The 12,673-nt window shown below is 31.1% G+C and overlaps 3 protein-coding genes across 3 annotated transcripts; 1 reads left to right on the forward strand and 2 right to left on the reverse strand.

Moving 5' to 3' along the window:
* Positions 1-973: 973 nt before the first annotated feature.
* Positions 974-2,620, reverse strand: MKS88_001090 (ATP synthase subunit alpha; the record flags this gene model as incomplete). Its single annotated transcript, XM_067219747.1, has 1 exon — positions 974-2,620. The coding sequence occupies one exon, from the start codon at positions 2,618-2,620 to the stop codon at positions 974-976; it is 1,647 nt and encodes a 548-aa protein (XP_067075022.1).
* A 3,548-nt stretch (positions 2,621-6,168) lies between these two features.
* MKS88_001091 (uncharacterized protein) lies at positions 6,169-10,063 on the forward strand (the record flags this gene model as incomplete). The annotated part of the gene is made up of 5 exons (XM_067219748.1): positions 6,169-6,287; positions 6,684-7,459; positions 7,685-8,580; positions 9,043-9,529; positions 9,960-10,063. The coding sequence occupies 5 exons, from the start codon at positions 6,169-6,171 to the stop codon at positions 10,061-10,063; spliced, it is 2,382 nt and encodes a 793-aa protein (XP_067075023.1).
* A 749-nt stretch (positions 10,064-10,812) lies between these two features.
* MKS88_001092 (uncharacterized protein) lies at positions 10,813-12,261 on the reverse strand (the record flags this gene model as incomplete). The annotated part of the gene is made up of 1 exon (XM_067219749.1): positions 10,813-12,261. One exon carries the CDS (start codon positions 12,259-12,261, stop codon positions 10,813-10,815), a length of 1,449 nt encoding a protein of 482 aa, XP_067075024.1.
* Positions 12,262-12,673: the final 412 nt, after the last annotated feature.

A 12,673-nucleotide genomic window follows, 5' to 3' on the forward strand; every position in this document is an offset into this window, starting at 1 on the left:
GTGCTGTGCATTGAGAATAAAAAATATTAAGTTAAATTAATTGAAGTGTACTGAAGTGTATTGAAGTGTATTGAAGTGTACTGAAGTGTATTGAAGTGTACTGAAGTGTATTGAAGTGTATTGAAGTGTACTGAAGTGTATTGAAGTGTACTGAAGTGTATTGAAATATAATGAAATATAATGAAATGAACTTAAATATAATGAAATATAATGAAATGAACTTAAATATAATGAAATATAATGAAATGAATTGAAATGAATTGAAATAAATGAAAATAAATTAAAAGGAAATGTAATAAAAGATAGTAGTAAAATATAGTAAAACATGATATAGGTGTACGTATCTGTTTTTGTTATAGCTTGTAGTTTTAGGGGGACTCGTATTTTTTCGTGTACATACACCGTGTAAACATATACTCACCCCTGCACATACATTCTCACATATACACATACGTACATGAGTACGGGCGCACCTATGGTACCTTTATGGGTTTTATGCTATAACAACATTTTAATGAAATGGAAAAAATGCAAAGTACAAAATGAACTTCCGCTTCGTGTACACACATTCCACATACATGGAACAGTATCCAATGCGCGCACATTAGCAAATTTTTCAACATTCGAAAAAAAAGGAATAATATTAGGAAACAAAACAAATATATATATATATATACACGTACGTACATACGTAATACGTACATACATAATACGTACATACATATATGTCTCTTTTCGCTTTGGGACAATATTCATTTTTTGTAGAACAACTTCATTGATATATTTCCGCAATTGTTGTAAACTTATTTTCTCTCTTTCTCTGCTCAATAATATGCCAAAAATGTAAGTGAACTTCCTGACCTGTTCATAAAATAGGCTACTATATGAGCGACCTTCCTAACCTGTTCTTAAATTTGACTGCCACTTGCACGGATTGCAGAAGCGCTTCTACTCGACGCTCAAGCCACTCTCATCATTCAGCGTTGAATATCTCGAGGAACCTCTGAATGCTCTCCTTTATCTGATCCTCCACCTCTGACAAATCACAGTTGGCCTGTATTTTCTTCAAAACATCTGCATAGTTATTATCTAAATATTCGAAATATTGCTTTTCGAAATTTTGTACTTTATGAATACTTAAATTGGCAAGATAATCTTTTGTAGCAGCATAAATTAAGCAAATTTGATAGCTGATGTTGACAGGTGAATACTGTTTTTGCTTTAATATTTCAGTAAGAATCTTTCCTTTTTCTATTAATTTTTTTGTAGATGTATCTAAATCTGAACCAAATTGAGAAAAAGCAACGATTTCTCTATATTGAGCTAATTCCAATTTCATAGATGAAGCTAGCTTTTTCATACATTTATATTGTGCACTACTTCCAATTCTAGAAACACTAAGACCAACATTTATGGCTGGTATAATACCCTTATAGAATAATTCACTTTCTAAAAATATTTGTCCATCAGTGATAGATATAACATTTGTTGGTATATATGCAGATACGTCATTATTCAATGTCTCAATAATTGGTAGAGCTGTTAAACTACCTCCTTTCAAATTATCATTTAGTTTTGAAGATCTTTCTAACAATTTGGAATGAATATAAAATATATCACCTGGATATGCTTCTCTACCAGGTGGTCTTCTTAAAAGTAATGATAACTGTCTATATGCAACAGCTTGTTTACTTAAATCGTCAAATATGATTAATGCATGTTTTCCATTATCTCTAAAGAATTCAGCCATAGCACAACCAGTGTAAGGGGCTAAAAATTGTAGAGGAGATGCATCAGATGCACTTGAATTAACTATTATAGTATATTTCATTGCATCATACTTTTTTAATAGATTTACTAATTTTGCTATATTACTTTTTTTTTGTCCTATAGCTACATATACACAATATACTTTTTCCTTATCATCTACTTGTTCATTTATATTTTTCTGATGTATAATTGCATCTACAGCTATAGCAGTTTTTCCTGTTTGTCTATCTCCTATAATTAATTCTCTTTGTCCTCTTCCAATAGGTACTAGACTATCAATACATTTTATACCTGTAATAACAGATTCATTAACACTTTTTCTAGCTATAATACCTGGTGCTTTTATTTCTATCTTTTTTCTTTCTTTAGTTTCTATTTTTTTACCTCCATCTATTTCATTACCCAAAGCATCCACTACTCTTCCTAATAATTCATATCCTACATTCACATCAATAATACGATTTGTCCTTTTTATTATATCACCCTCTTTTATATTCCTATCATTACCAAATATTACAATACCAACATTATCATATTCCAAGTTCGTTGCCATACCATATGTCACATTCCCTTTCTCTTCTTCATTGTGTATTTCAACCAATTCGGATGATTTAACATTGTTTAATCCAAATGCTCTACATATTCCATCACCTACACTTAACACATATCCCACTTCATTAGCTGATGTTTTAAAATCAAAATTTTCAAATTTCTTTTCCAGTACCTTTGAAATTTCAACTGGACTTATTTTAGTTGAGTACTTGGGGTGCGCTCCACCATACCATATCCTTTTTTTATTTTTCGCTGTCTTCCCTAGGCTTCTGCTCAGCTGTTTGCCTATTTGGAGCATTATGTCGTATGGGTATATACGTGTGTGTTGGTATATACGTGTGTGTAGGTATATACGTGTGTGTAGGTATATACGTGTGTGTGGGATATATACGTGTGTGTGGGATATATACGTGTGTGTGGGATATAAACGTGTGTGTGGGATATAAACGTGTGTGTGGGATATATACGTGTGTGTGGGATATATACGTGTGTGTAGGTATATATGTGTGTATATATATATATATGCACTTATGCATGTACGTATTTACGTAATTACACAGTTACGCAGTTACGTATGTACATAAACATACACCCCTTCAGTGACTACACATTCAGCTATTTTCCCTTGCGTTCATTATACGTATGAACAAAAATAAAACTTGCAATTTTTAAGCGACCACCTGATATATTTTTTTATTATGACCTTGGCCAAAAATGGGAACCCCTTCCTTTGTACATATATATATATATATATATATATATGCATATATGCGTGTATACGTATTTATGCGTATGCCATCACTTGCGCGTATGTACGGGTATTGCAAAAATCGTTTTAGCTCAACTCGTGAGAAGAATAAGCCATAAAACTAAACAAAAATTTATCTTTGCATTATTCCCTATTCTGCCGAATTTCATACGACGCTTTAAAAATAAAAATAATAAAATGAACATAAAAAATATTATGCCCTTAAAAATAAAAAAGTTCATATAAAAAAATTATACCCTCATAAATAAAATAATAAATATAAAAAAATTATAACTCTAAAAATAATAAATCAATAAAATAATTGTAAAAAAAATATGACCATGTAATAAAAAAAAAAAAAAATGACCTTAAAATGAGCTCTTATTTTAACGACTATCTCGTCAACATTTTATACTTCCATTATTGAAGGGAAAACAAAATACACCTAATTTTAAGCAAAAAAAATGGCATAAATAATAAATGTAGATGACATTTGATAACATTTTTACATACACATTCATTTTCTACATAATAAGCAAACGTATGATGCATTCCGAATGGTCATATGAACTGCAATTTTGCCATTTTGCCATTTGTGAGCTTTCCAAATGGGTCAATAGGGGGTACGTTTTACTTTATAATATTTTTTTTTTTTTTGCGCAAACACATATGAACATGTACATTAATAATATTACATGTACATATTTATAAATAAGCACTGCTGTTTAGTAATATTTCTCTGATACACCGTGCCACAGGTATGAACGTAAAATTTTAAAAACTTATTTTGTACCACCTTTTTTAAGTAATCTCACTTTTGGTGTTCATTCTTTTGTTCATCCATTTCGTACTTTTTTTTTTTTTTTTTTTTTTTTTTACACGTTTATGATGTAAGGTGAAAAGGAAAATACAAAAAGGAAGAAGCAACAAGTGACAAGTAACTAGCAAAGTAAATTCCCTGCCCCCCCCCCTTTCCGCCAATTATATTTCAAACATTGCTGTTAATTTAGGAGCAAGAAATATATTCTCACATGAACGTTCTCTTTAAACTTCTCATGCAATGAAGGCACATATATAGAGAAGATCATGTGTTAAGTTATAATGAACACTTACTGTGCTAAATTTTATTTCTTCCTTCTTGCCTCCAGTTTGCTTCTACATTTTCCATTTTTCCTCCCATATGAACAAATGACGGAGCTTGTAAACTTTATGAATATCATATCCTTTCCATTTAAAGGAAAAAAAAAAAAAATTAGAGCATTCTCCACTGCAACAAGGCATTTGATGAAAATATGTTGTATGCTTATGCCACCATATTCTTTTTTTTTTTTTCATATTTCATTATTCATCAAATATAGTGAAAATGAGTATACATGTTACCAAAAAAAACAATTAATAAAATAAAATAAAAATACGAAAGATATTACTGTCGAATTTTCCCTCCAGCAACACGTGACATATAACATACGCTATATAACATACGCTATATAACATACGCTATATAACATACGCTATATAACATACGCTATATGACATACGCTATATAACTTACGACGTATGAGTTACGACGTACGAGTTACGACATATGACAAATGACGTATTTATTTTTTAAACGGAAAGATGGAGATCCCCTTTGGTGTCAATAAATTGTACGCTTTGTGACAAAATATATTTTCAAAAAAAATAAAAGAGCGAGCGTGGAAAATCTGTCAAAGGTTGAACGTTTGATCTTTGCACTCCTCGCATGATTAAACCGTTGGAATTATTTAGTGGAAAATTTTACCGAGATATATTCTTATGTATACAATATTTTTTTTTTTTCCCCCCCCCCTTTCCCTCTTCCCCTTTTTCTCAATCCACGGAAATGTCATAGTTTTTCCTTTATAATATACTTTTCAGTTTACCCTTTTACGAGTATCATTATTTAAATCCAAATGACATTCCTTTTGAATAAATTATGGAATTAGTTTTTCCTTTTTAAAAAGAAAATGAAGTCTTATGATAATTACTTAAATTAAAGAAAAAGCCCAAGAAACAAGGAAAAAAAAAGGAAAAAAAAAGGAAAAAAAAAGAAGAAAAAGGAAGAAAAAGAAAAAGAAAAAAAAAAAAGACAATTGTCAGGGGGAGTAAACATATATATAACCTATGAGCAGTGAGAAAAAGGAAATTTAGGACTTTCCTTTAAAATGCTGCACTTTAAACACACATACATATATATGTACGTGCGTACATATGTACATATATATAGCCGTTCGTGACCTCTTAAAAAAGCCCTCAAACTTTAATTATGCTTGCGCAATTTTCTATCAAAATGACGTCGTTATTTAGGCACTTACGTGTGCACAAATGGACATATATATGCATATATATATGTGCCTGTGGGTACACGCGGAGGATGTTTATTGGCACACTGGGGAATATGAGGGAAAAATTATGTGCATACATGTAACAAATAAAGCGTACTTCTTTATTTTTATTATTTTTTTTTTTTACGCTATGCGATGTCACCCTATTAATTGCATGTCATGCAAATGGAAGTAAAAATTGCAGTGTGTCTTTCATTTTATTTCACTTAATTTTACCCATTTAAGAGGCATCAAGCGACATTTTTCCCCATTATGCAACATTTTACCTGATTATGCTACATTTTTACTTGATTATGCTACATTTTTACCTGACTAAGCAATATTATTACCTGACTAAGCAATATTATTACCTGACTAAGCAATAGTATTACCTGACTAAGCAGTATTATTACCTAACTATGCAGAATTTTTACCTGACTATATAGCATTTCACCTAATTGGGCAATATTTTATGTTGTGCTACAATTTATGCAATTGTGCAAGGCTCAGTCCTTCCCACTTCAACTCGTTACAGCGCTTCTTTTATTTCGTCTCTTCAAGTCCCTCTTTCCGTGTTACCTGATTCCTTTAAATTTGATTTTGATTAATAAAGCTTCATGTAAAAAGCTCCTATCACCTCCCACCACACACACGTGCCTATACCCATACTGCCCTAACGCAGACACTTACGTTTACCCATTCTCACTTTTTCCTCCCCCAAATGGTTTATCATATACTTTTCTGCTGTACAAAATGAAAGGCATAATTCCATTCTTAAAATTTTTACTCATAATTGTTGTAGCAGTTCAACATGTGCTACTATCGCTCAACATCAGCTCCAACAGAATCTTGCTATCATTAATAGACGGAATGTTAATAATTATTTTAATTTATTTTCTTATTAGATCCATAAATAATATTCAAATGTACATAATATATATATACAGCATTGTAACAAAGATAACAATCATATTTTTTGCGTCCTTTCCAAAATATATAAATAGTAAAAAAGAAGAAGATGTAACTGCTTCAATATATTATGAACAGTTTTCACGTAAAGTGGAGATAGTGACAATAGCTATATTAGTTACTATTGTTGTTTATATCCTTTTATTTTATATAACAAATTATAGCTTGTTAAATATACATACAATAAGTATAGAAAACATTTTATTTTTTCTTATTATTACACATGTGTCTATAGACTTTTTAGATGTATCTGATTTTTTCTGTTCTTCGTATTTTTATTTTTACCTATATTATTTCAGACTAAAAGAGGAGTCTACTTTATTTAAGGATACTAATTCGTTTGCATACTCTTCTATAGACTACAGTACCATAGTAAACTTTTACAGTATTTCAGTTAATGCATATGAAGTCATTTTCATTCTTTTCGGAGTCGTAATCTCTTTGAATATATCTCTGCATGCATACTCGTTGCCTAACTACTCGTACGAAGCAACATGGGGGAAAGGCGCAAAAGGGGTTGATGTAACACGGGCAGAAGTGAAACCGTCGGTGGGGCAAACATTAGAACAGGAAAAGAAAAAAAGTAAAGCGGAAAGGGGATGGAACAATAATATGTGGTATAATGAAGATAAGGAAGACAGAAGCAATGGAGAAGAAGAGAAATTCAAAGATAAAATGGTACAACTTAACGATGAAAATAGAAGCCTTTTAAAGAGTCACTCCACTACAAATAACATGTACACCTTTCCATCGTATCAGTTAAACTCGAAAGATAAGCAGCTAAGTTTGGCTAAAAGTTTCTACAAGGATGACAAACTAACACAGGGAGGGGGAAGCCTCGATAGGTCTTACAAGTCGATTAGAGCCTCTACTAGTAAAGGAAAAGTAACTCATCTGAGTGTAACAAATTACAACTATTATATAAATGAGGCAAGAAAAACAAAATATCATTCGAAGGTGGGGGGGGATGCTATGTCATGCCTCAAATACATTAGTATATACAGCTTCATATTCACAGATCTGATTTTTCTAGTTGCCAGACTCTTCAATTCTTTTGTCTTTTCGGTTGGATCATGTAGGGAAAAAGAGAAAAAATTATAAGATATATGAACTACAAGTAGAAGTCATATGAGCTACAAGTAGAAGCTATATGAGCTACGAGCAGAATAGATACGAGAAAAAATTAGGAAAATAAAATACAGTGTAATATAATATAAAGTAGTATAATATAATATGCCCGAGCAAACAGCTCCGACGTGTGCGAGTTAACACATGTAGGCCATCATTTTTCTTATTTCAGCGTCCTCCTTTTTTGTGATTAAAAATGTCTGCTTTATCATAATTCACGGTTCGCGCATATACAGAAAGTCGAAATTTCTTAACTGTAGAAGAAGTAAGAAAAGGAAAGAAAGAAGAGAGGAATTAACAAAAAAAAAGGAAATGGGAGTTAACCAAAGTGAGAAAGAAGAACGAAAAGGGAACTACAAAGACTCATATGAAAAGGAAAAAATACAAGATATAGAAGATAATCAAAAGGAAGGAATAAACAGCCTTTTCAGAAGCCGCAGGAGCAGTGCTCATTTAAAAGAGAGCTACTTCAATTTAGAATTAATAAGTAAAAGCATTTTTTCGAGTGAAATAAAAAATTTTGACGAAATTAAATATATGGATTATAAAAGAGTTACCAGTCTAAATTACGAAAAAATAAAAGCATACTTCTTCATTTTATATTTTAAATATAAAGGAATTAACATAAAAAAATATGCATCCTGTTATGTTGACAATATAGAACAAAATTCTTCTAAATTCTTTATCATATTTCTATTCTTCTTCTTATTAATATCTTTGAAAATAACAATTCTTGTAATCACATACACGTTTAATATTGAAGACGAATTTAAAAAAAGCCTTTACCAGTTAACATTTCTATACAATTTGACAGCATTAAAATCATGTTTTATACTTAAGATTTACTTTCTTATTATTATTTCTTATGTTGTGTCTTCCTTCTTTGTATATAGTTTCATATGTTCCATTTTTGATGCCTTCTTCATGTCTTTCTTGTATTTCTTCAATTTGGTTTCCTACTCTTTTATTCTTATCATAATATCACAGTACAACCCGTCCTACGATATATTTAGCTATTTCAACAGGAGTAAGAATTTTCCCATTGTTCTCTGTGTCTTTGTCTACCTGGTAACGTCAACAGACCTCAAAAAAGAGAGAGTGCAGTAGGAGCGAACACTCCTGCACGCAAATAAGAAGCAGTGAATGTATAGAAGTGGATATGAGTAAATAAATATATGTAAATTAATATATGCAAATTAATATATGCAAATTAATATATGCCAATAAATGTATGTAAATAAATGTATGTAAATAAATATTTGCAAAATAATAGACGTATCGTAAAAATGAACGAGGGGCTCATAACCCTGTGCATGCAAATATAACCTCCTATACACGCAAAAAAAAAAAAAAAAAAAAAAAAAGAATGAAATAAAACAACTAAACAGTAAAGCACTAGAACAATAGAACAACAGAAAAACAGAAAAACAGAAAAACAGAAAAACAGAACAACAGAAAAACAGAAAAACAGAAAAACAGAACAATAAAATAATCGTATGATGCTATAAAATACTGCCCCCTTTCCCGTAGGTGTACCTTTTCCTGAACGACACGTACATGTTCATCTACATGCTGCTCGGACGCAAGTACATAACATACAAGTATAGGATAAACACGAAGAAGAGAAAAAGAGACCTAGAAAATACCAACATTCAGAGGGAGGAAGTATACGTATCAGTATCAGTCATATCCTCGTTAGTAGTTAAACTAATCAAATATATGAAGGGACCACTTATATTAAATAAGCTAATAATTGGAAACAACTTCATAAAGAACACAAGACTAGACAACTATTTGTTTTTTTGTCATTTTAAAGAAATAACTGTTAAACTTATAATTTATTTTTCATGCTCTTTTTTATTACCTAGATATAATATTATAAAATTTTCTTTTATTCTGCAAATTTTTATAATAGACATATTTGTAGCTATTCTATATTTAATATTGTCAAAAGTGTACAGGAATACTGTTATGGATTGTGTCTTCGCCCAGGCAGCCTTCACTTGCTTGAATAGAGGTACAGGGGGAAAAAAAAAATTATAAAATAAGAGTAGCATATGCATATAAGTAGACGTGCGGACTGATATTCATACTGATAGACGTTCGGATTGATATGCATGCTGATAGACGTTCGGATTGATATGCATGCTGATGGACGTGCGGATTGATATGCATGCTGATGGACGTGCGGATTGATATGCATGCTGATAGACGTGCGGATTGATATGCATGCTGATAAATAGACGATTAATTGAGTGCATTTGCGCTAAGTTAACTACTACATTTTTGTATGTAGTAATTTTTTTGAGCCCAAAATAACAAATCGTACGAGAGCTCTGGAAAGAGACCCTCTCCCTCCCCATTTAACCCAGAGGGGAAAGACATGCCCTAATTTCCCCTTAAACGTCGTTATATATTACTTGTTAATGTTTTTCTTATCTTTTTAGGCGAAGATAATACCTTTGATTACCCAGATTATAACAAGAGTGAATATGGGGCATATTCCTATGACTACTTTGTTCTCTTTGATAACAGTTTGAATTATTTTTGACTCTACATTCTAGGATAAAACTTTTTATTGTGTGGGAAGCAGTAATGAGTATATATATGTGCATATATAAACGCACGTTTACATGCTTCAACAAATGCGCGTTTAAAATTTTTTCCGAAGTTTCCCCCTTCCCAAACAAACAAACACATGCACATGCACATGCACATGCACACTTGTCACATGCACTTATATTCCTCAATGATTTAAAAAAGTGCACATGACGCTTAAAATTTTTTAAAAAATTTTTTACAAAAATTTTGTACGAAAGAGAAAAAATGAATAAACAGATGGATAAATATACAAATGGATAGGTATACAGATGGATAGATACACAAATGGATAGGTATACAGATGGATAGATACACAAATGGATAGGTATACAGATGGATAGATACACAAATGGATAGGTATACAGATGGATAGATACACAAATGGATAGGTATACAGATGGATAGATATACAAATGGATAAATATATATACCAATAAATGTATATACCAATAAATGTATATACCAATAAATAGTCGAAATGGGATTAAAAATTGGAAAACGCACATGTGTAACGCACGTGTGAGCATGCATAATAGGAGGATGTATGTACCCACATGCTTGACAGCTCACATGTGAAAGACGTAGAAAATCATCTCCATGCAGCAATTTTCATTCTAGACATTTTTCTCTACATCCAATTGAGTCGACGTAACTGCTGAATCCTATACAACCGCTTCTATCACCGCTACTTTCAGCAGCTCAATTATTTATATCCATGTCCTGGAAATTTCCAAAAATTTCTTTAAACTTAATTCCTATAGGGGAATTAATTATCTCTATTTCCTTTTCCTTAATTAACAATTTCTGCTTTTTAATTTCGTCCTCCAATTCTTTTATTTTTTGTGTGTCTATTTGGGTGCAAAGTGGCACATCTGTCCCTGAGTCCAACTCTATAGTATTAATAATATTACCCCCCTCGCTAATTTGAATATTTTCTAAACCTTTATGTTCCATCTGTGTATCTATTTCTTTGGTTTCATTCTCATTATTCTCTTCCCTTTTTTCTTTATCTTGTTCATTATTTACGATGAATGAGTTTGGAAACAAGTAATTACTTAATACATCACTTGTCTCTTCATTCGTTGATTCTTTTTCCTCATGCATGGATTCAACTTGATCTCTTTTCGAAAAAGTTGATTCATTTATTTCGTTCATATGTTTCTTCAAAAGATCTTCAAAATTTTCTGATATTTTTTTTACATACTTTTTTTTACTCGGCTTTTTTTGTTCTCTTTGGCTAATCGTCCCTTCACCTTGCGCTATTTCCTCCCCATTGTTAGAAGTATTCGTTTGTTCCACATCATTAGAAGCATTTATTTGCTCTTCAATCTTTGACCCATTCATCTGTTGCTCATCATGAGATGAATTTACTTCCTCCCCTTCCGCTGAACCCAGCCCATTGTCGGACCCTTGCTCCCCCTCTGCAAGACTAGTTCTCCTCTGATTTCTTTGGCTGTTTTGCCTATATCGGCCGCTATTATCTTTTATCTTACAACCAAATAGCACTTTCTTATTTTTACTGTACCACTCGTATATAGTTTTCAAGTAATTTAGTCTATAAGACGAGATGGTGGATATGTGTATGTCACTTAGTTTATCACTTAGCAATTTATAGAAACAGAAACTCTTCCATATATCATTTTTACTTTTATCAGTAGTAGTATCATTTGTACAATATAATTTTAATATATCTTCAGTTGAAGGAGAATTATTTTTTATATCTTTTTTTATTTCTAAATACATATGTTGGACTTGAACGAAAAGTGCTTTTATTTTGTTTTTCGTCTCATCATTTAAATCTTTTTTGCTCAATAGATTTTGTAATTCTTCTGCCATTACTTTTTCATGTATGTCTAGTGAGTCTACATTTACTATTTTTTGCGAATTTTGTTTTTTTTCATCATTCTTGGTACTACCTATTTGATGTGATTCTTTTAAAATATTGTCCTGACTTGTTAATAAAATTTCAGGAAATACATTTATATTCTTCCCTCTGTAATTATATATATAATCACAAGGATCTTTTTCAATTAATATATCTTTAATGCTTCTTCTAACTTGAATTGGTTTTAGCTTCCCCCTCTTTCCCTTTGCATTTTCATCTTTTATCTGTGAACTATTTTTTTTTGTATTTATTTCTACTTTCATTTTTGTTTGTTTTATTTTCCCTTATTCATTCAGTATTTTCAAAAAAGTCTGCACACATTTGAGGAAGTAAGAGAATTGCACAGATGAGTTTTTTTTTTTTTTTTTTTTTTTTTTAATTTCTTCACAGAGAAGGGTAGCATATGTGTATACAATGCCGCTATAAACGTTTCATCTCCCGTGAACTACTACAGTTTGGCTATCCACCATTTGCTAGAAGAAATAATAATTTTCTGCGGCACAGAAATGCTAGCTATGTCTTTCTGTCTATGGAGAACAATTAATTCTTTAATTATGTGTTCTCGTAATTATTAAAAATGCCTCCCTTGAACATTCATACACATATGCATACATATATACACGTTTGTATATATGTATGTATGTGTGTATTTTCCTAAAACGTTAAGAACATTTT

The sequence above is a fragment of the Plasmodium brasilianum genome, chromosome 4 (assembly GCF_023973825.1).
Source record: "Plasmodium brasilianum strain Bolivian I chromosome 4, whole genome shotgun sequence".
Taxonomy (NCBI): domain Eukaryota; phylum Apicomplexa; class Aconoidasida; order Haemosporida; family Plasmodiidae; genus Plasmodium; species Plasmodium brasilianum.